Here is a 25,018-nt window from a genome sequence, read left to right as displayed (position 1 = left end):
TTCTATGCCCTATTATGTGCCAAGAAATAAATGCTGAGTACCTGGTAGCTCCCTGAGCTCTGCATGAGGAATCCACAAGGAAGCTTGTAAATACAAGGCAGCATTTTTGTGAAAACCTGTACCTGCTGTCAGTGGACACAACCCCCAGGCCTTCAGGGAAGGAAAAACATCTAAAGCCAAAGGAGGAATTTTTCCGTGCCTATGATTGCAATCAAATCAAGCCAGTCCTGCTCCTCCTGGGAAGTGTCCTGTAATAAGGGTTGTCTGATGCATTTACCTTTCGAGCCACAGCCCTGGGCAAGGGATGACCCCCTGTGCTCACAGACCTGGGTGTCCATCCAGACCATGTGTTTATTTTTTCCCAAGCAAATCCTTGCTCAGGTCCAGGTTGGGCTAAATCTGGTGCTGGCCCTGGGCTGGAGCATGGGCTCTGCCCCAGCTTGGCCAGCCGTGAGGACATGGAGCAATTATCAGTGGGATGTTGAGAAGCCCTGACCTTTCTTTCTTATCTTCAGTCATTACCAGATTTCATACTCCAGTCAATAAAATACACTAAAACAACATTGATTTTGAAGTTCTGGAGAATCAAACCCCTTAATCTTTCTGCTTAAACTTCCCTGGTCTTTCAATTAAGGTACCAGAATAAATCTCAACTACTACCTAATATCAGTTCTCACAAGATTTTCTCTCCAGCTGTAATCATCTTTTAAGCACTTTAGCTAAACTAATTGATTTCCATTCCCTTCTGCTAGGATCACTTAAAACAATCCAGTGCTAAGCTTTTAAACGCATTTTGGTCTTCAACTTTCTGGTGAATTATTGTTGCTAGTTAAGTTTGTTACAAGAATCTCTTCCGCTACCAAAAAGAGCTCTTTTGTCTTCAAATTATATTTACTTACCTCCATTAAACATTACAGGTTGCTCTGATGTTGAAAATGTAAATCACAGGGAACAAGAGGAAGATGATGGCATATTGTTCATCACATATTTTGTCCTCCCGCTCCCTCTGGATTCTTTTAAATAAATGTCTCTACTCCAACTCTGAGTCCAATGAAGATCTTGTGAACGCTCGAGATCTTAAATTTACAATGCAAAGATAATTTTTTACTTGGTCAAAACACAGCATGTACATTACTTAATTGGTGAAACCAGATGTGTCGGGGCATGGGCAGGGTGAAACCTCAGGTTACCCTGCTCTGGCAGAGGCAGGTAGTGGCTGAATGGATGGTGGTTAATGGACAATTAGTAGTGCAAGAAGAGCACTTATTGCCGGGCTAGGAAAAGGAGTTTCACCTCCTTCCCCCACTCTGAGTTTTGTCATCACAGATACTCCAGCTATCTAAAGGCCAAATGCCAACACAGATTGAATAAGCTCCTGACATCATTAACTGCCAAGTGCTAAACCTGAAAAACCCTTCATCAAGCATTGATAACTAAAGAGGTCACCAAAGCTCTCCTGCCTGACCCCATCAGCAGAGATCTGGCTGGGAAACCTCTGCAGAGAAGGGAGCCTGTCTTGTAAAACAGGCCTCAGCACCACCAGGGCTGCTGGATACATCCCCAGTTGCTGCCTACTATTTTCCCACTACTCAGCATGGGACAGAAAACATGGATCTTCAGTCTCTGCTGCTGCGAGAACACAGAGCTGGGCATGCTACCAACAGCAAAGAGAAATTTTAAGATGGAAACAATCTCAAAGCACCAAACTGCAGAAGGAAAAGTTCTTCCTTGGCTTTCTTTTCTGCTCTCTAGACAGGGCATCCCACTCACCTGGTGAGGGCTGTGGGGTGGCTGTGCCACAGCTACCAGCAAAGGGCAGACCTGTCACCACCAAACCCTGGGTGGTGGTGGCACGGATGGATGGTGGTTCCAGCACTGCTCCAGCCCTGGTCTCTTACTGGGCTTCCCACCTCCCAGGGCTTCTCTCTGTCACACTGAGCAGAGTACTGGCCCAAGGAGATACCTTCCTTAACAGGAGGAAAAAACAACAAAGAAATCATCTCTCTCAGCCCCCTTCCCTAAGTGCCCTTCTCAATTTGCCCCTCACCCAAGCCCCAGAGCAGCTCCTGGATGGGCTCGGGGCCATCCCAGTTTGGCAGGCACAGACTCACTCTCTCTCTGAAAGGCTTTTCATTTCTCACAAGGTACCAACCCTCTGACAACAGTTCTCAGCCACTTTCTGCCACACACACACACACCAGGATGGGTCAGTGAAGCTGCCAGGGAGGGCAGGGCAGAGCATGGCCAGTGACAGCTCCCCTGTGCCAGGCACCCCGGGGGCTCCTCTGTCCCTCTGCAACCAGCTGACATGGTGTGGGGGCAGCTCAGCGGCTGTGGGATGAGCTGGCTGGGGACCATGGGACATGCCCTGTGACCTGCTGGTGGCTGTGGTCCTTTCCCAGCACCCCATGGAGCAACCGACCCACCTGCACCGACCCAGCTCCACCAGCCTGCGCGGTGAGGAAGGAGCCTCTTGCTTTGCTGAGTCGTTTCTGAGGAGCACAAACACAGGTTTTTAAAGAAGTGCTTCAAAATACAGGAGTATAAACACGCCCCAAATCACTTTTGACGGAGGACACTTGGGACACAAAATTCTTGCTTCAGTCTGCAAGCATTCATTGTTGTTTCTCTCTAACCTTCTGCTAAGCTTATGCCTCAAAGACAAAATGTAAGGCAATTTCTTTGACTGAGTGTGATGGTTTCTACTTTTATTATTATTACATGCCTGCTTAAACCATTTAAAAGAACAAATAAATCCTTCAGGTCAATATTTTTGTGTACATCCCTTACGTCTAGTGAAACCTAGTTTTCCCTTTGCATTAAATCGGCCTTGCTAGACTGAAAATGCACTTTCAAGAATAGCTGTTTTCTTCCTCTGCAAACCCAGCCACATTCAGCTCCCTGGTATGCACAGAGGACCTGACATTTTTGTGTTAGGAGATGTTACTCAGAGCAAACTGCAACCGCCTCCATGAGCAAGGGAGGTTTTGTTTTGCAGTGGGGCAGATTTCCTTACCAGTCCCCACAGCTTTGGATTTTTTAGTGGTTTTGTAAAAAAAGTCATTTCAGCCTCTCTCAGGTAAGACACCAGCTGAACTACTGGCTCCAAAGCCACACATCCCCTCTTCCTTCCTCACTGCTTTGGTGCAGGGTGATGCAGTTGTACTACAGGTAGGACACCCATCCCCAGGCTCCCTCTGACAGACACACTTGGCTGACTCGCTCCCTGCGTGTTTGTTTTCTGCTTCCCTTTTGCTTCTGTTTATTCTAAAATGAACAGCAGGAAAATTTCGCTCTGAATGTGTGACCCAAGTAGCAGCAATGAAGGATGCTCCTTCCCCTGGGACTGACAAGGGTACTTGATTCGCTGTACTTTCCCAGGCAGCATAAAGCATTCATGGGCAATGACAAAAGTGCTTAAGGACCCATTCTTTCTGCTGAAATGGTTTGATCAAATGAAACCCTGACAAGGGACAAGTTCAGCAAGAAAATTGAGAAACATCTGCATAACTTACATTGTATTGAATAAGCCCTTCATGGTTCTCTTTTTGTTCCTGGATGAGCTTAGAATCAGCAGCCATTATTTCTTACTCAAAATAACATTATTATGTTTCTACAATACCCGTGGGATTCAGAAACTGGTTGTGATCTGCTCTCACAAAATGCTGCTTCAGTTCTTAGCATTTGGCTTACAATGTTAGCCATGATCTACAGGGTTTTTCTCAAAAGATGATTAACTCTTGTTCAAACAAAGGAGCATTAATGAGAACTGAGGTTTTCTGTAGTGAAAACCAAACTGCACTATCCATGGTGCAGACCTAGCAGAGCACACCATCCTCTGGCCACCAGCTGTAGACCAATCCTGTAGAGTTTAGCACAGGGAATGACCTTTCAATACAGCCCAAAAGCATCACACCTGAACCCCTTAAGCAGGACTCCCCCAAAAAAACACATGCCAGAGGAGAACCAGGGTTGCAGGAATATATCAATACCTCTGGGAAACCACATCATCTTTGTAATGCACTTATGTCAAGCCTCACATACACAGGAAATTCAAAACAGTCATTGAAATAGATTATCGCAAATTGAAAGTATCTGCAAAGACATTAAATAAACCACCCTCCCCTGTTCTGAGTAGATGGGATAATTTTATGATGACTTCCTTGTAAACTAACTTTGAAGAGCTATTTTATACAGTCACCCCTTGTTCCTACATGTAGCTACCCTGAGGTACATGTGACTATTGGCACGGCTCAGAAGCACCATTTGTGGAACAGGGGTTTTGCAGCACTGAGTTTCTGCTGTTGCTGGCACCGAAATTCAGCAAGTCTGAAAAAATCCCCCCTAACGCCCAACAGCAGTTGCATGGTTGATGCAACAGCTCTGCTGGAGAAATTGTGCTGTCAGCTCAAGTGAGTTTGACATTGCAGAGATATCAAAATGCAAACAAAGAGAAAAGTTTCATCAACAAAGTAATTACTCCTCTGGACTCAGTGGAATCACAATTATTTCACAGAGAGGTGTTGTCAGTTCCTGCTGCAGAAAGAAACTGCTCTATAACACAACAGGGGCCTAAACAGAGATTGCTTTTCATATGGAAAACTCTCTTGGCAGTTCTACATTTTCTAAAAAACCATAAGGAACCAAAAAAGAACATGTCAACACTATGCGTTAAACACCTACACATTTCTCCCCTTAAAAAATTATATCGCTTTTTAGCCAGAGAAAATTAAGTATGCACTAGGAATGACAGAGCACAAAGAAAATCCTCTTTCACACTTTCCTTGGCACCTTTTTGAACCATTTCCATGCTGGTGTGTGGCAGGAGGGTGGCAGCTGGCACCAAAGTGTGTGCCCAGGCAGGGTCCCTGCCGCTCCGGGGCTCTGAGCAGGGAACACCATGGGGCACCAACACCAGCCCTGTGTTCACTAGCCCAGTCAGCTTGAGATGGTTCATACCTGCTGCCTCCAGGCTAACAGGGCAAAATGGAAACACAGATGGCTGAGCAGGAGGTTTTCACTCCCTGCTTCAATGACTGTAGCAGCAGCTGGGCTGCTGGAGGCTGCACTGGCAGTGTGGAAGAACAGCCCACCCAAAAGCCAGTGAAAAATGACTAATTCATAGTTTTGCCCCAGAACATCCCCTTCCTTCCCCAAGACGGTACCTCCAGCAGCATCCCCTGCCATGACACATCCTCAGAGACCTGCCGTTTCTCTTCAAAGGGAAGGGATCATCAGCTATACATTTTTGGTCTCACTAAGGGGCCCAGTAACAGAGAGCAGAGAGCATGGCAGGAACCCGGCAGCCCCGTCACCTCGTGCCCCTGCTCACAGAACTGGTGACTCTGCCCTGGTCTGGGTGGGCATGTTTTCCCCTCTATAATGCAAACTCCTGTCAGGATTCATTTTCCATCTTCTGAATCAGCTTTTTTTCTCTCTCCTCCACAAAGAAGGGAATGGAAAAGGCTGGAATTATCAGAGCAAAGAGATCCCTCACTTTCCCCACCAGACATCAAAGCAGCAGCTCCCAGGCTTCAAAGAGTGCTGGGAGGCAGCGGGAGCACCGCGGGGCTGCACCGGCTCTCGGCTCCAACCAATGCGTTTCTGTGAGGAGGCAGCCACAGACAAATCCTAATGTAGCATTATTACTCCATTACGAAGATACCTGCTCCAGTAATTGAAAATTTCACAAAATTGAATGGATTGTTAATTATCTTTTAGCTTTCATCTATACGTTCCTGAAGGCTATTGCTGCATACGCGGGAACACGACGACTGCCCCGCTTCTCCCCAGCTTCCCTGGGAGCCTGCACCCTCCTCCTCAGGTAATTATGTGCAGCAGGATTGTGGCCCTGGGCTCTGCCTGCTCTGTGCCTGCAATTAGATTTTACTACAGAAGTACATATTAACGTTAAAGGAGCATTACACTGCAGCAAATGTGATAAACCAGATCAATGTTAGATGTACCTTATGCTTCTGTTGTTTCAAGAATCATAATCACCATTAATTTACGGTCTTCTGAGGGGTATCTAATTACTCTAATCACCTCTTATTTCACCCAGAGTATGCACCTTTTTCTGCTACCTAGCTTTAAATACTGCCTTGACAACAGAGACAACACAGATCTGCAATTCTCACAGTCCTGCAGCCTTTCACTGGCTCGGCAGAACTGAGGAGGTGCTGAAGGCAGCCAGAGAGATCTCCCAGCCAGGAGCAAGTGCAGGCAGACATCCCTCTTCCAGAAGAGTCCTGACTTGGGAATACAGTGCAGCCTCCTGGGCACATTGTGCACTTTTGCATAGATTTATCATCAAAATTTCTTAATTCTGCCTCTTTGAAGAGCACAGGGGTCAGCTCCCACATCCTGCCCCAATCCTGGTGATTATCTTCTGCCCAGCTGGGATTGCCCAGTCTTCCCACCCAATCATGTTAACGTGGTTAACACCATCCTTAGGGCACTCTGCATGCCATGGTGGTGAGCACAGCCTGGGAACACATACAGAACAACACACGCTGCCCACCTTAGACTGTATTTCTTAGTGCTGCTAAAATTGCTACATGCCCGTGGATACAGCACTTCTAACTTGTAGTTTCTAAACCCAGTGTAAAAAGCTGTAGGTTTCTACCACATGCAAGGAACTGTTATTATTGTATTCATTTCTGAAACACTGCAGGCTTTGCCTGGCTGAACATTATAAAAATTAGTGGTGGATAAAAATGCAGAATCGCTATATAGTTCCAGAAATAAGTGAAAATTAAAGCTTTTAAAACACATTTAAACATAAAGAGATATTTTCCCACCACTCATTGTTTTCTACCCAGCGTAGAAACACAATTACAAGAAATTTCATGGCAACACGTATTAATGTACCATTTTAGCCTCACTTCAGAGAGCAGCAAAACTTCAGGAAATACTTAATGATTTACAAAAGTGACTTAAAGTGTTTTTGAAACACCAAGGGTCAGGTCAAAACCGGTCTATAGAAGTGCAGCCCTGTTGGTGCAAATGAGGTGACATTTGGATGTCCCAACGCCAGGTTCCACTTCTTACACACTTCTTTGTGTGTTGGTTTCTGCAGAGCTCCCAGCTGCCCAGCTCCACTGGTGCTGTGCCTGATGGGCACTGAGGACCTCATGCAGCCTAAGCAGAGAGTTCCCTGGGCTGAGCTCTTCAGAAGTCTGGGCTCCCACCTCTGGTGGATGCAAGTGCCCCAGGAACGGCAGCGAGCAACGTGCTGGCAGCAGCCCCAGGCACGGCACCTCCTGCACTGCTGGCAGCCATGGCTGGCTGTAAAGGAGATGTTTTTACACCCATCTCTAATAGCTGGAGAAAACAGCGTGGCTGCCAGCCCCAGCAGGATGCTCTGGGTGCAGTGCAGGGCTGCAGGAGAGCCCTTGGGAGGCTGCACAGCTCTGTGCCCCCAGTCCTGACCCGCACAGAGCCCCGGCGTGCAGAAGGACAGAACCACGTTCTTGCACCTCCCATGCATGACTCTCCCACAACAAGCAGGAAGGCATACTGAGAGCCTGAGACAAGGCAATGATACTCTAAGCCAGCCTGGCTTTCCTAGGAGTGTTGCCTCAGGCACATTCTGCAAAACAAAACAGCTTCCAGTTGTCTAGAAGACACAGCCACCACCCAGCAGTAAACCTATCCACCACAGGCTTCTCGGAGACGAGCAGCCTTCCCCAGCCTCATCTCCTGCTGGGGCACTACCAACCTCCCCTCCTTTTCAGCACCAACCACTAGAACAGCTTTTTCTATCTCAGCTTTGCTGTGCCTTCCTCCTGCTGAGCCCCAGGCCAGTTCCCCTCCTGCCAAACACAAGTGACAACCCCACTCCTCTCTGCTGCACTGAAGCATTAGGGCAGGGTCCATCCAGAAACCCCAGGTGCCTGACCTCAGGCCACTATAATCATACTTTACTTTGATCTTATTTTGTCTTTCCCCACCCCTTTCTTTTCCCATATCCTTTTCTCTTGCAGCACCCTACTAAGCAGGTATTCCTGCCATCTAACCTCCAAAGCCAACAGTGAGCACTGGGAAGCAAGCCAGTCTATGCTAGTTGGACTTGATGATCTTCAAGGTCATTTGCAACTAGGATGATTTGATGATTCTAGCCCCTTTTTCCCAAGCTGTCCTCCCCTTCAGGAGCTGGAAACAGCAGCCACCAAGGGGCAGAAGCCAGCTCTGTTGGGGAGTGGTGGCTCAGTGAGTGTCTGGTTGTTTAGGGACGAAAACTCCCACAAACACCAGAAACAGAGAAACAAGCATGTGGCAAAAGATCAATGACTCCAGAACTCAACCCCCTTGTAGCCCTCAGGGCTGCAATGAGGTGAATGTAAATACTGATATTATTTTTTTTCAAGGCTAAGTCATTAGTAGCAGTGACACATTTACAAGCCTTCTGTGCTCTTTTTTTACTAGGAAGAACATCCTTTCCACTTGGAAGACAAAACGAATGCAGAAGGTAATAAAATAAATCTTATGGAGAACTCCGTCAAGAAGTTGTATGCTTAAGATTTTTGACTGGTTCTACAGAAATTAACTTTGAAACTCTATAGACACGTGAAGGAATTCACAAGGTTTTCTATACACTTTTACAGTCCTGTTCTTAATATAACCTGATAGAAATAACACAAGCCATCAGGATAATTTTTGTAATAGAGGTTATCACAAAAAAAATTCCACTGCTTATTTAATTTCTAGATTTCAAAGAACATTTGATTTTCTCTCAATTCACATGAAAGCCTCCCTGTCAATAGACCAATACTCCACAAAAGTGGACTTTATTGTATACTCTTTTCTTGGCAGATCTCCAGACCTTCCAGCTCCAGCCTGTGGGGCTGTCACTAAAAATTAGGGGAAGCTGCTTTGCAGCTCAGGCTTGTCTCAGGACAGCTCTAATGTCAGGTCATTATTCCATGTTTTTTTCATTTCCAAGATAAATTAATATTAGTGGTTAATGAGCTTTAAGCAGGTACTATTGCTAGAATGCTCCTTTAAATGAAAGCTACAACTCACAACTGCCCTTGAATGAGCCCCAAATTATGGTAGATTCAAAGTCCCATTCCCTGTGAGCCTCTAAGACTGATTTTCTCCACCATCCAGCAATATAAAACTTCAACAAATGTTGCATTAAAATCCTCATAACTCCCAAATCCACATATGCAGAGTTGCTTTAGCAACTGTCATCTCAAGCCTTCCCGGGGGGGAAAGAAATGGGTGTCCTGCCTGGTTAATCAGCATTTGTGTTACAGAGAATTGAAGGGTAACTTAGTTTCACCAAAAAACAGATCTTACACTGAAGTGCTTTGGTCCTAACATTCAGATTATTTAACCTGAATAAGAATCCACTTTGCCTGCACCTTCAAATTACAGTATTTTGTAACATTCAACACAATAAGTAAAAATTTTGCTGCCAATTATACCTGACTTGCACTGCTTGTTGATTTGAATAAAATGGGCATTAAAAAAATAGAGAAACAGGAAGGAAGGGGGAAGAAGAGATCAGATTAAGGACCTCAGATTTTGTAGTGGTTGTGTTACCATTAAAAAGAGCCCTCAGCCAAAACGTTTATACAATCTGGATGCAGAAATAAAGTGATGGAACACAATGACTACCTGGTCAACCCTTCTCTGCTTCTTTTCATTCCAGAATGAATAAAGCTCCCAAGCAGGAAGACCACAGGCTGGGAAACCATCATCACTCACTCCAAATCATTATAACCATTTTAACTTGGAAAAAAATCCTGAAAATGCTTAAAAAAAGAACAAAATCCCATTTGGAGAAGATATTCAGAAGCCCGTTGACAGTTATTTCTAACTTGTAGACATATCCAGAAAGGTATTATTTTAATTTTAGCAATTACTAAATAAAAGTAATCACAGCTACGAGGCAAAAAAACCTCTGTGAAACAAAAATATAATGATGACATATCCCTCTATATTAGTTCAATGACATAATTTGGGAAAATAAGGCCTTAGGGGAATATGCAACATACACCACTAGGTCTGTACATAGCTAAGGAGCACTGATATGGACTTCAAGCCATGAACACAATGATTTCTTTTAAGCTAACAGGTAGAGCTCTGTCAAGTTTCCACATTGCATCCCTCCTCCAAGATCAGGACAGCCTGCTGGCAGGAAGCCCCCTCAGCTGCAGGTACTGAGGAGGGGTCCCAGGGACAGGCCAAGTGCCCCCGTGGGTGCTGGTGTGGCTGCTGCACAGAGCAGACTGGTGGTCAGGGCTGCCATTCAAGGGACCCAATTTTTCACTGTTACATTCAGGAAATTTAATCTAAGCAACAGTGTATATTGGGTAATTCTAAATAACTGTAGGAGAAGAAAATAGTTTGTGACCTCATAGACCTTTATAATCAGAGCTGAGCATTGTCAGGAGGAAGGGAAGCAGAGCAATGAGAAAAAACCCACCCTAAGCAAGGTTTCTTAACCCAAACCCCAGCAGTTCCTCCTGCCCTATTCATCTCCTTATGACACCAACAACACACCCCAGCCCAACATTGCCTCAGTTTCCCAGCACATCCTTCCTGCTCCATTAAAAAAAAGACATTCTTTCAAAAAACTTACTTTAAATTTGGGATGTGCTTTTTATCTCACCTACCTTCTCAGGAGATCCTCCTGCAAACAAGGAGGAGTGGGACTCCACCACCAAGCTACAACTCCTGGAATAGGTTTAGCAGCTCTTTAAGGCCACCTTGTTCCTGGTGAGATTCACCCAAATCAGTGGATCATTTAAAATAGTTTTGTTGTCAAAACGAATTATACCAGGAGCATAAAGGCAGTGTGTCATGCCTACAGTCCCTCTCCCAGCATGCAGGTGAAGCTGAGCAATGCCACAGAGGAGCTGGGCAGCAGGTGGGGATGGACACCAGCCCCTGTCCTCAACCCTAACACCTTCTGGACCTTCAGTGGATGATGGTTTTAATCCTTAGGAGCTGCTCAGAGTTCAACAGTAAAGTGACTCCCTCCCCTCTGCAGGGACTTCTCTCCACATTTAGTGGCTTTCTACCAAACACACACTCCAGGGAAGGATCTTTCTGAGTAAAGACATGACAACATTCCAGTCACTCAAACAAAGGGTACATCAGCATTTTAGAATATCTACTCATAACCACAGGAAAGCACACGAGAGCTCACCTGAAGCACAGCCCCCAGACCCTAGGGGACAGCAGTGATGCCCAGGGGTGGAGCGCCAGCTCCGTGCCCCTTGCACCAAAGCCAAAGAAGCCCAAAGCACAGGGGAGCACAGTAAGGACACCCATATTCCACTTCCACTGGGAACCACAGGCTGCAGTACCAAACCCAGCCTGCAAATTCCAACTGATGATCTGCTTTCTGAATGTTTAGATGGCGGGCAAAGAAAGCCAGGAAGGGCGAGCTGTGCTAAGGTCAGGAATTTGCTTTTTCCACGTGCCACCCCCTCCACAGAACGGTTTATCTCCACCCTGCAGCTCACACTCTGACATCCAGCTCGCCTCAGACCACACCAGTCTGCTGCAAATGCTACTGCTGGAATGATTTGCCTTTTATGAATTACTTGAGCATAGATCCAGATCTTTTTTTTTGCTGTTGTGGTTATTTCCTACACTGAACGAGGTACATACTTTCAATGGGCTTTCTACCAAACAACATTCTGCTTGTATTTATCGATAAAATGAAATAGATCCACACAATGAAAATCACAACATTATATATAACACCATTTCTCAGTTTAAAAGATTGTGTTGCATGAGATTTTCAGCAGGTGCAATTTCCATTTCAGTGAAGACCCGTGTGGCTAAGCTTAAGCACAATCTTTTCCAGAGGAAATATCTGACAGGAAATCACTATCCACCACAACAAGGTACAGCCCCCTCGGCCCTCCTCAAAGAAAGGGAGACAAAAGCAAGCCAAGCAGCAAAGCTCCTGCAGATTGGTCTCCATGCAGAGCAGAAGGGGGAAGCCCCACCAGCAAAGCCAGAGGTTTCAGAGCACTCAGGTGCTGCAGCACCCATGGGACCCCTGCAGGTACCAGCCCTGAGGGCAGCCACATGGCTGCACAGGTACGGTCAGACTGGGCCATCTGTTGGGCTGAACACAGCAGCTCTCTATCAAGGGACTGCAGCCAGCCCCAGCAGCACGGCAGGAGCTCAGGGGGTGGCAGATCCTGGAGTTCCCTGTCCCCAGTGTCCCCCAAGGCTGCAGGGAGCAGCAGCAGCTGGTGCCACTGGCTCGGTGCATCACGGTGGGATGTTCCCCTGGGCTGGAGCACAGCAAAAGGAAGGGCTGGTTCCTAAGCCCTCTTCTGTGCTCTGCGTGAGACTGAGTTTATCAGCAGCTCTTTTGCTGTCCTACATGAATTTGTACAAGAATCTCACACTTGCAAAGAAGTGCAGGATAATTCTGCTCTGTGACTGCACGGAAACCTACAGCTTTTCCTACTAAATGATCTTCAATGCTGGCAGCAGCCTTTGAAATCCTTCAGGTCTTTCTATCACCTATTAAATCTTTGTAGACAACAATTTAAAGCACTTTATCTTGGTCACCTGCAGCCGGAAGCCTCCCCAAGCAGGAGCTCAAAGCTGCACTGTGCTCCCTGCATCAGACCATGGCTACAAACACATCCAACTGCCTTTAAAGCTGCTTATGCAGCTTCTTATCTCTCCCTCGACAGGGAGAGTAGGTGTTGGAAGCATTTGTAAGACTTGGCACACCTCCTTTCCCATTGAAATTAATTCCCTTTAGGGATGCAAAGGCTGCCTGTACAGCCCATTGCAGAGGCGAGATGATAGGTGAAAACCTCCATCATCTCTGGCTCCTCCTGGGCCATCCTCTCGTCCAGCAGCCAACTGAGGCCAAAACAATTGCAGCTCTGTATGACCAACCTTGTGAACTGCAAAGACCAAAGCTCTGGTCCTTCCTATGGATGAAACCTGTAACCAAAGCACAGACCCACCCAGCCACCTTGCAGCATTTCCCTGCTATTTAACTTCGATAACCCAAAAGTGTAACAGCTACAAATTTGGAAATGATATCCCTGGCACAAAGAGAGATGTGTTAGCTGGGAGCTGAAATTTGCTCACTCCTTTAAAAGATGCAGTAATTTTATCCACAGCAGTGAGCTTGTCCAAGCCTTGTGTGAAAGAACAAACCTGAAAGGAAGATAGAAGGGAAAAAAGAGTAGCAAGAAGCCAAAGGTCTAAATCCATGCAAAAACTGGGGGAGAACATTTGAGGCAAGGCAAAGGATGCCTGGCTTCAGTCAGAGTATGCTGGGGAAGTAGATGGGGTCAGGGCTGGAAGGATAAAACAGTCTGAGAGCAGCTCAGGACAGCCTAGTATTTCCATTTCTCCCTCAAGACGGGGCTTGCAGGTATTTGCCAGATGACTGTGAAATCCCAGCTCTCTCTAAAGAAGATTCAGAGAGCAGTAACACCAGCTGTCTATCACCCAGCATTACCTGGAGCCACCTGGGCAGCAAGAGGAAGACACAGAAGGGACCTGAGACCCGTGAGGTAACAGGGTTGCAAAGCTCAGTCCCCCCTGGGCTGACTGAGCCCTACACTCAGGAACAGCAGATCGATTTTTCACCTCTTGGAGGCTGTTTACTCAAAAGCAAAGAAGGGCCTCCCTTTTTAAATACCTCCAGTGCAAATCTGAAAAGGTTTTGTCTTGTCAATAGACCTTCCAGCAATGTTTTGGAAAATGAATTGTATTGTCCTAATTGTATTTAAAAATAACCCCTGCAAGACTGCAAGGGTCAGCCTAGCCTCAGCAGCTGGAGCACAGGACAATTTCCACGTGCCCTGGGGCTGCCATCTGAGAAGCACAGCACTCACCAGGCCAAGCACTGCCCTCAGTGCTGAGCTCCAGAAGCACACCCGTCTACCCGACTGTTTTTCGACGGTTTTTTTTTTTGCTTACACCTTGTATTCAACATGATTTAGTTAAGAGATGCCTCTCTCTGGACAATGTGACAGCTAATTCCCGTGTGTCCTACTGAAAGGATACAATTGAAATGGATGCAACAATAAAACTAATAGCTAATATGATTGCTATTGATCATTTGCCAGTTTATCAAATGAAGAGCCCACCAGCTAAGCAGAGAAGGGAAACAGTGCTATCCATGGCACGTGTCCCAGGAACGAGCTGACTGGATGGCTGCCTCTAAAATCTGTGTCAAGCTGAACATCAGAACGTTGTTTACAGCTGCACTCAATCCTGATACATCAGAGGCACGTTTGCTCATTTTTCACCTACCTTTTCGGCTGACTGGGCAGTGCCAAAAAATATTGGAATGAAGGCAAGCCATACTATACAGGTAGTGTACATAGTGAATCCAATGGGCTTAGCTTCATTAAAATTCTCTGGGACACCCCGAGTCTTGATGGCATACACAGTACACGTAACCATGAGAAGAATGCTATAGCCCAAGGAACAAATGATTTGTAGATCCGTAATGTCACATTTGAGGACTCCTCTGGCTTGGTCGGGGTTCATAGTTTTCTGCTCATCATAATCTATGATGATGTTGGGTGGGTCAACCGCAAACCAAATAAAGACACCTAGAAGCTGGACAGATATCAAGCTGGAGGTGATGGCCAGCTGCGAGGTGGGGCTTATCAGCCTGGGCGCTGTCACTGACTTTTTGCCCTGTTCAAATATGCGGTAGATGCGGTTGGTTTTCGTCAGCAGGGCCGCGTAGCTGATGCACATCCCTAGGCCCAAGAAGATCCGCCGGAAGGAGCACACGGTCACGTCTGGCTTGGCGATCATCAGAAAGGTGATGATGTAGCACAGGAATATCCCCGTTAACAGGACGTAGCTGAGTTCCCTCCCGGAAGCCCGGACGATGGGAGTGTCGTTGTATCTGATGAACGTCGCCATGACAAAAATGGTGGCGATAATCCCCAGCATGGCCAAGAAGACGGGTATGACAGCCCAGGGCGAGTGCCACTCCAGCTTGACGATGGGAATGGAGCGGCACCCCGTGCGGTTCTCGTTGGGCCGCTCGTTGTAGGAGCAGAGCAGACAGGTCACCTCGTCAGCCTGGTACTGGTAGCCATCGCAGAGCTCGCAGTGCCAGCAGCACGGCATCCCCTTCACCATCTTCTTCCTCTCCCCTGGCTTGCAGGGCAGGCTGCAGACCGAGGGCGGGACCTCCCGCACCCCTCTGCCCCACTGCATCTCATCGACCTACAAGACACGTGGAACAGGAAGAGGCCGGTTAGTCAGACGTTACTGTCAGACACTGGGGTGGGGATGGAAGGAAGTGGGGCCAAGGGGACACCTACAACAGAGGAAAACCAAATGGGTGAACTTTATCTGTGGAAAGCTCCTGGGAAAGCCCCAGGAACCACACCGGCCCGTGTCTTCGCGTGGGACTCCAACGCGTGACTGTGTTTGCCACCTGAATTTTTCATTTTTATCAGCAGTTGATTCTGGTGGAACGACACACACCACCAGATCAAAGAGTGCAGTGTAAACCTCTGCCTTGTTTCATACAAATGAGCAAGAACACGGCAGTACCTTGAGGGAAGGCAGGAGCTGCAGCCACACACCTGCTTTCCATGCATTGAGAGCTCGGGGCCCCTTACTGAGACCAGGACAAGAGATTTCCCTTCTTGGAGCTACTACTGACGAGGTCAATAGCTTAACTGAGGCGGGAATGTGTCTTATACAGGGCATGGCATCAGTGAAAGATCTGCAACAGGAGCCATGTAAGAAGTATGAAGGACAAAGAAAATAGTCATCAATGAAAAAAGCAATAGTTGAGTAATATTTCCTTTTGAAGCCACACTCTGCCTTTGAAATACCATAAATGCTTCTGGGAATGCAAATTATAAATTATTATATTAAGTAAATGGAAAGTCTCACTTAAGACACCACAGCCCCAAAAGGTGTGCACGAAGGCTCCCAAGCAGAAAATTAGACTCGCAAATCATTTCAGAATATTCCAGACTCAGGCCACTAGGCAGTTTCCAGGAACAAGGGAGGTTCAGCATTGGAGACCCCCTGAAATTGTCCAGACTGGAACCACTGGGAAGGTCCCAGCACTAGTTCATTGCACCAGTTCCCAACTCAGCTGCCCAAAATTTCAGGGGCTCCAACAGCTGTTCTGTGCATGTGGGGCTTTTCCAAATACAAAACCTGGTCTCCTGGGATACATATGAATAAGTGTTACTAAAAACAAAATTTCAGCTATTTTTCTTTTAGGTTACTGAAATACTTACAAGCTCCATTATTTTTCCTACAAGAGAAAAATTCTAAGATGAGTTTCATGAATCAGCTGCCTTGATTGTTAATGTATATAGGAAGACTAGGAGTTGCAAGTCTTAAATTGAAGGATTAAGTTGCACTTTCCTAATTTAATTCAAAATAGATCCTGTATCATCTTCATTTCATATATTTGAAAAACCCCTAAAGTCACACACTGCTCAAATACTCTATTACCAAGAGTCTCTGCTGTGAATGTTAGAAAAATAATCCCTCAATAACAGATATTCTAGAGGTCTGCCACTGCTTGAGAAACTTCATTAACCTTCAATATTCACAACTTATTCTGAAAAAAAAAAAAAAAAAAAAAAGATCCATGAGCTCTTCTTTCACACCAGGCTGAGCTGGAGGAATGTAGCTGAGAAAAGCTGAAGGAATGCTAGTGATAAAGGAGAATACAAAGCCTCATTTAATTGCACTGGAAAATGGTAGTTTGGTCTTATTGGAAGCTCTTACAAGGAGCCAGAAAATCCAGTTCTAAGCCCAACTCTGTCACTGCTCCAACTCAGAGCAGCTGGTGACCCTGCACAAACCTGAAGTTGAATTCTTAGGCTGGGGAGTTCCTGGCGGGAGAGCTGGGGTGAGCTGGAAGGGGTAAGCATTGCTTGCTGCAGGGGCACAAAACCAGATGTGAGCAGGAGGGAGAACCCAAGAGATGGTGAGGAAAGCTGACCAGGGCCAAGATGTCTGACCCTTAAAACAGGTGTGAAAAGTTTCAAGACGACTCCTTAAGAAACCAACTGACCGACAGCTTGTACCTTCTCTTACTGTTCTTAGCCTCTGTCTTGTGTCTTGCCCCTTGAAAAAGCAGCCTGAGCCAGGGTAACAACTCACCTGTCTTGTGTCTTGCCCCTTGAAAAAGCAGCCTGAGCCAGGGTAACAACTCACCTGTACAGCCAGCAGGTGAGAGGCATCTCTCCAGTCTCCAGGCTCCACTTCTACCAGAACTATTAAACACATCAGTTACTTGATGCCCGTTTTACAGCACGCAGTGATATGAAATGAGAAGGGCATCCCTGCTGCATAGATTTCCACCCATCCCATGATGAAAGGATTCTCAGCCGTTTTCTGCATGCTAATATCTCACAGCAGCACAGAATTACCAATAATGTGGGATCATGTCCCCACGCCCCCGAAGGACTACAAAAGGATGAATTTCCATATTCTCAAACATATTCTGCTGGGCAGTTGGGACAGCCTAAAGGTACTTTATTCTGCACAGCTACTGTGTGCAAAGAGATAAACAGAGGATCAGGCAAAAGTCCTTTTTCTTCTCTCCTGGGCAGACTCCACAGTAACTCCACATCACTGGCCTCAAAGATCTGCAGCATTTTGCTGCTTCTGGCAAGAACATGAATGATGAAAACTGCCCATCAGATAAACCACCTGGCACCAGAGCCTGGCGCTGGAAGAAGAGAATTTGAGTCAAGCTAGAAACACTCTCCCCACTCAGAACAGAGTATTTTTGAAACATTGTTTGTCTTTGAAATTAATTGTTGCATAGCTCCTTTCAGAAATGCAAACAAAAGCAATAAAAGGTTCATCTGTGTAGTTGGCTGCTTTAGCATCTACACAATTGTGCCTGATGAACATTTTTTCTGTCCCCCTTTTCCTCTTCCTCCTTCTTCCAGCTTTTACTGCAGTTTCCTTGAGATAATTCAGCTTTTGAAAACCTGAATCTAAAAAAGACTTCTATTGTGGCAAATAATTGTTATAGTCGGCCATTTCTTGCATTTATTAAATCTAAACCTGCTTATATTGAATTAATGTCTCCTGCCAAATCTGCGAAGGATGAAAAACCCAGACTGCACTAGATGCTGTAGGCACAGGTCTCACATCTTGAAAAATCACATCTCTGCCCATCATCCACTTATCATCATGTTAACTGGCACCTCTTCAGCAGTATAATATGCAGATTGATGCTATTAGAGTTCACCCACTGATTATTTGATCTGATAAATAGAAACACTTCCCTGCCAGCTGATTCACGGTAGGACGTTCAAATCAACTGATGAAGAGCTTCAAAGTTGGCCATGCTCCATGGTCCTTGGGTGCAGGAGAGCCACTATGTTCCAGCAGGACTCTGTGTTTTACCCTACCACCACAGCACGGAGGGAAAAAAGCCAAACACAAAACCCAAAAGCAAGCAAACAAAACACACACACACAAAAAAAGAAAAAGCTCCCTCCCAGGTCCAGGGCCTTCTCCTCACCCTGGGCCAATGCAGCACCATCCTGGTTAGAGACGAACTCAAACGTTTTTTCCCCAAGCTCTCCCAACTCACTAAAGCCTCCAGCTAGAGGGATGGGCTCCATTTCCAATATAAATTCTCATTATGTTCACGACAGAACAAACATTAACAAGAAATGCTTAGTCTGCCTCATAAGGACTGACATAATTGTTCATTTTAATGATTAAAGTAACTCAATATATATGTATAATTTAAACATCACTGTTGTTTTTTTTTTTCTCACTACCACAAACATTTCTATAATAAGCTATTAGTTCTGAACTAAATTGTTTCATGCAATGTTTGATTAAAATAAAAATCAGTACAAAAATAATTACATTACTGATAATTAACCTACTTGGGAGAAAAATAGCCACATTCCCTGATATGACTTTCATAACAACTGTGCCATTAATTTCATGGACACATTAGAAAACAATTGCAGAGGATTGTGCTCAGATTTACTGCCACCTTTACGATTGCTTTTAGACTCCAGCTACTAAGTCAGCAGTTCAAACAGTTTTTGTACATTCAACTTTACAGAGAGCAATATTTGCGTGACTTAGCTCTTAGGGCTTAGCTATTAATGTCTTGTAATTAGTTTCTAAATCCAAGGCTTTAACATGGTAATGGTTTTAAGCTAAGAATATGTCAATAACACATAGTCAACAGAGCCTTCTGCAAAATATCAGCTGAAATCCCTTCAACAGATACCAGCAATGATAAGCCAAACTACCAGAGAAGGAAGGGAAGCTGCTGCCATGGTTTGCCCTGACGCTGTGATAAGGGGCTTCACCTCATACTCATTTATTACAGCTCCCCAGCCTGAGGTGGTGACACCAAAGCCTTAGAGGTGTTCAAAAGAAGCTACTTCAGAGCAAAAGCAAAATCTCCTCCCTTTTCCTGCTCTGTTGTATTAAGTATCTTATATCCCTTCAATCCATCTTCTTTATAAACAGCAGCTAAAAGTCCTTATGTCTATTTTTTGTTCTTGTTTCTCCTGCTGCTGCGCTCCCTGTTTCTGCCCTAAGGGAACAGTGGCTGCTGTGGGGACACACAGGGCTCTGCCCACAAACACACCTAGGACAAGCAAATCACAACTCTCCAGCTGAAGGTGATGGACACCCATGGCTTCTCAAAGTCTTCCAGCCAAAAAACCTGCAATTTTTCATTGTCAGCACAAATCAGAAACACTGTCAAGAAACAGTGGCAACATTCCAACCATGACAACATTCCCATAAAGCCAGACCCTCATCTTCACATCTGCTGATTCAGAAACCTATTGAGGAGCAAAATGGCCCCAGGATCAGTCTCTCCTAGAAAGGGTACAGCTCCAGTTTCTTCCTCTCATGAACGTTGTAACACCTCCTGGGAATCCCTGGCGTGAGCAAGATCCCACCATGCAAATGGGCCGTGTGACTGTGAGCAGAAATGAACTTCCCATAAAGCTTTTGGAAAAGGTGGGACCAGCTCACTCAGTTGCTCCTGTGGGAGGAGGATGGGGCTGCTTGGTGGGGGAGAAGCTCAGCACCCTTGGAGATGCAGGGATGCTGTGGGACCAGACCTCAGGGATGCTGCCTGGCTTTGCATCTCCAGTACCTGCAGGGCTGGCACACTGGTATTTCACTGGGTGACTGGTGGAGACCTAAAATGAAATACTGGAGGCCAGTCATCTCTCTGTATTGTTCCCTAGTAAGAAAACCCTACTTCCATGGTCATGCCTTTGATAGCTGCAGGTGCACCCAGGAGAGGCTCCCTCCTCTCACACTGCACGTTCAGCCATACGTTACCTGTCATGGATAAAATTTCTCCTGCCACTGGTTCCTGCTGCCCAGAGCAAAGGACAGCTGGTATTTGGGAACAGGTATAAAAATGTGCATAGCAGCTGCATCCCATTATATTTAACACACTAAATTAACCACGATTTAAACTTCAACTAAAACCATCACTTTTGAACCTACTCTGTAACTTCTTGTTAGTGACCTCCTAATAAGCAGTTCTTAACCTACATATAAACCTCAATTATTTTTTTCTTCCCTTTCCTGATCTTACCTTTTCTTTCACTTATTATTTGTCACAATTTGCTACCAATCTTACCTGCTTTAAGGGCACCAGCAGCAAGTTACACTGAACACTTGTAATAACATCTTTAATGAGATCCAGAGGCTATTTGTTCTTCATTAAAGCAAGGACATTTTTAGCACAACACTGATAGAGAGAAAAATGCTTAATCTACAACTTTTGCAAAAATGCTTATTATCATACATTTCTGTTGACACACAATAAAGCCTAAAATTAATTATTGTGATACTTTTATATTTGGCTACAGCTTTGTGTTGGCCTCTCACTAATGGGAGGGGATGGATCATGCATCTTCAGTATTCATCCTGCATCTCCTGCCTATTTTTTTCTAGTTAAAAAAAAGAGCATGTACTTCCAAGTGTGCATTTATGATGCACAATTCTTATCTGTTTAAACTGACAAGTTAGAGCCAATCTGTCTTCTGAAAGCAGAGGTAATCTAAGACAATTTTTCATCCTTAAGTAAGTGGCTTGGAAGGAGAGTATCTGTAACCAGCAGCTCCCTACTTGCTCAGAGCCCAGCCTACAGCAGCAGGACCGAAGGGTTTTGTTGTGCAGGATGACAAGAAACCCCCAACCCAAAGTACCCAAGCACCTAAACCACAGCTCAACATGAAGACAAAGCAATTGCTCAGGGGTTTAAGTGAAAAAAAACCCTTTCAAATATTCAAGGGTTTGTTTCTAATACATTCACAATGCTCAGAAATCAGCAGGTTTAAATCCTAAATAACAAGGCTGGATGAATCCAAGAACTCTGCTTTTCTCCTGACAACACCTTTTCTGAGTTATTTTTCACAGTGTAGACATGAGTTGACCTTATCCAAATTTTGAGAAAAATGTGAGCCCTTTATGTTGACTTATCTTTGCCTACGAGCTGCTAACTTTTTTTCCTGTTATTTATGACTGTGAAGAAGGAACAACATCTGCCAAATCTGATACACCACTTTCCAAACAGAAAGGGTAATAACTAGAGATGCACCAAATGGCATGTGTGTAATTTGGATAGCATTTATCTTGAAGTGCCTGCCAACTCAAAATGCTTTAGTTTATTTATCCTACTAATTCCCAAGCTGATTTAAAGGCTGGTATTTGCTAGTCAAATTATTTGGTCCCGGTTTTCCCTTTTTAAAGAATCAGCATCAATGGTACAGTAATTTCCTCATCGTGTCTGGCGTGCATGGTAGGATGACACACAGGCCAGGAAGCAAGATGAAAGAAATATACAATTCTGAGGGAAACTCAGGACCTAACTCATTTAGGCCCTAATTGGATTGCTGCAGTGTTATTAATACTATTAAATTACCTTGCTCGGATTGTACTCAAGTCAGTCCCTAAAAGAACTGCAGATGGTGCAGAGAAAATTAGGGTTGGCTGATGGGACTTTAATTATTCTGCACTTGGGGCCACTCTTCCATCAATGCTGCAGTCACGTTGTGCTGAAACCCAGGGGGAGAGGAGGAGGGAAGGGACGTGCTGGGGAGGGATGGGGGCTGCAAGGGAAGGAGCTGGGAACCAGTATTGGTCTAGTTGAAATTCCACTATAATTCTGAAAACAAACAAACAAATGAAATCAGAGTGTTATTTTGTCTGGGGGCTTGAGGGTTTTTTGTTGTTTTAACCTTGCAAAGCTAAGGAATTTTGTGCCTCATCACTTTTCTGCATGCTAAAGCAACATCAACACCAACCTTGCCTTTCCCCCCACCCCAGCAATCCCTTCCCATCTCTTGGAAGAGTAAAAGGACTGGAACTGGTCACTTCTTCCCTCCAGCCAAGTGTCCTAAATATTTAAACTGCAAGACATGGTCCCTGCTCTGCTCTTGAATTCTCCTTCCCACAAACAAGTTCAAGCCTTCATTAAAACCAGGGAGAACATTCCAGCACCCTCCCCTCTCCCCAGGAGTGGCCAGCAGTGGGGAGGTGGGATGTGCCCCGGGATGAGCGGGGACCATGGGTAAAGATCCCATGTCCTGAATGAACTCAAACCTCATGTGATAGTGACTGAGGCTGTGCCACCTTTCCCAGTTGTATTTTGAAAGGAAAAGGGGCCCCAGTTCTGCTTTAGCAGGTCTGGGTCTGTAGCACCTTTTGCCACTGCAAGGGCGGGATAAATATCCATTTCTAGCTACCACTGGGAGCCAGATGCTTGGATGCCACTTTTGCTGGTCAAATACCTACCCTCCACACCACTGAACAGTGCAATTAACAAGTAAATGACGTTGTTTCATGGGAATAATTTGATGCAGCACTTTCATACAAAATGTACATTTTCAGACTAGTGGAAGAAGAAACAAATAAAAATGGAAAACAAAGCAAATAAAGGCTTTTCAAGTTCTAAGAGCAGGCTAAAGACCCTTTTTAGCTGTTTATTTGGGGCCATTACTGCCTATCATGTGGATTACTAGCTGGAGACACACTAAAACACACACTATACACCAAATATTACAGTCTTGCTGCAAACCATGACACTTTTCTATGGAAATCAGTACTCAGGGACATTTAAAAATGATTATTTTTGACCCACTCAATACATATACTCTGTCAGGAACCTTTATGCTTTGCTTAATGCTGGAAAATCTAAGGACTGTTCACATGGTCCTGATGCATGCAGAGCTTTTAAAATGCCCTTTATGAGATTCCATTCTCCCCTCTAAAGCAAACAAGAGCAATATTATGCAATCATCATAATTTCTATTCTACTATCCTTGGCATTTGCATCTGTATGGTAGCAAACTTTCATTTTACAAAACCCAGCTGGATTATGTTTTGGACCTACAAAAATAACTTTAAGCCAATAGTTCCTGTATCTGTTGATACAATAGCTTGAAAATTTGTACATGCACACTTGAGAAATAAAACTGGAGACAAAGGAGCAAGGCTTGGTCTGCTGTTCATGGTCACAGGAGTGTTGGGGTGACAGGAGGGTGCCAGCCCATGCCTGCTGAGATCCACCAAATTGAAATTTCAGGCAGTAAAAGCCCAGCAGCCCATAATGCTGCTCCCTGCTCTGTCAGGCTTTGCAATGGAAAGCATGCCTCAGTCCTCCAACCATGGACAGCTCAACAGAAACCGCCCTGCATTGCACTCATCCTCTGTGCACAAGCATAAGAATAAAACTGCATTTGCTCCATGGGCCAGGACACATCCTTGAGCTGTGCCTCCCCAGAAGATTTTGCTAGAAAATGTCCCCACTGGCCCCATCCTGACCTCTGGAAGGGGAATGTCAGGCACTCACAGCTCATAGAGACTGGGATATTAAGTAAAAACTTTCAACCACACCAGGCGTGGCAAGAGAAAACAAGGTGGGTAAGAAAGGAGGCAGCCAAGGCTGAGGTGAGGAGGCCTCAGCGCTGCCCGCTGCACTCGCTGGACACCAGCCTCTGTGCTGGCACCTACTGCCTCCAGGACAAAAGACTACACTTGTGTGGCAGAGGAAAAGACTAAACTTAGATCTGTTAGATCTAGAAGCAGAGATTCAAGCACTGTTTTGCTGGTACTTCTCAGATTCTCCCACTTTTCCAGGCACAGCCTTGGCTTGCTGTTGCCTGCTGTGCCAATTGTGTGTCCCCACACACCCCTGCCCAGCAATTCAAGGCTTAACCAGAGACAGTATTTTCCATCAAGTTTCTTTGGCCAGGGTAAGGATGAGATGGAACATAAAAGCTGCTCCAGCACCTCCATGAGCTGGCCTACCCCTGAAGCAGCCCTGGGACTGAGGGCAATAGCAGCAGCCCCAGTGCCCAGGCAGAGCTCCTGAGGTCTGGGGGTCCTGCTGGGCTGAAACGTGGAGGGGAGAAGGATGGAAAAATTTGGCAAAGCCACAGCTAAAGACCACAGTGGATCTAATTAGAAACCTGAGTCTTCTACCAGGCCCCCTGACAGATATTTTCAGAACACTCAATGTTCACCTGCTGTTGGACCAGTTGTATCCTACAGCACCAGGAAGGGGGGCTGCTCGGTGAGCAGAACAGCTTGGTTGCACACATATAGTGTTTTTCTCCAAGCAAAACAACACATCTGTCACTGAAAAGCATCTTTCCACTTCCAGGTATTAAATAAAAGAGTATTACACCCTCAGTAACACACTAACTGACATGATTACTATTGCCAAAAGCAACCAAACCTGTTAATTATCCATAAAATATCCCAGCAAAGTATTTGCTCTGCAATATATTAGCTGACAAAAATACATTAGACTTGCAAAAAAGGATTTACAGAAGCAATGTGTAGGAGCAGCAACATCACCTAGTTTAAAAACACAGTGATTTAGTTTTGACCATCTATTTCTTATGTTACTCATTCCGAGAACATAAGTCCCCCTGCCTACAGGCTCATGGGTATTTAAAAGAACACAAGATGAAGCAGATTCTGAAGTCACCAAGTCTTCTGCTACGTGATTTTTTTCCATTATAGCTTTTATGAGCTCCTTACC

At 45.3% G+C, this 25,018-nt stretch overlaps 1 protein-coding gene across 2 annotated transcripts in view; it reads right to left on the bottom strand.

The window, feature by feature from the left end:
* Positions 1-25,018, bottom strand: part of GRM7 (glutamate metabotropic receptor 7) — a 233,624-nt gene that overhangs the window by 37,714 nt on the left and 170,892 nt on the right. For both annotated transcript variants that reach the window (XM_051627271.1, XM_051627273.1), the window contains one exon: positions 14,263-15,198. In XM_051627271.1, coding sequence (XP_051483231.1) covers positions 14,263-15,198 — 936 coding nt within the window. The remainder of the gene's footprint in view (positions 1-14,262; positions 15,199-25,018) is intronic.

Source organism: Apus apus, chromosome 9 (assembly GCF_020740795.1).
Source record: "Apus apus isolate bApuApu2 chromosome 9, bApuApu2.pri.cur, whole genome shotgun sequence".
NCBI lineage: Eukaryota > Metazoa > Chordata > Aves > Apodiformes > Apodidae > Apus > Apus apus.
This window is presented reverse-complemented; position numbering and strand designations above follow the sequence as displayed.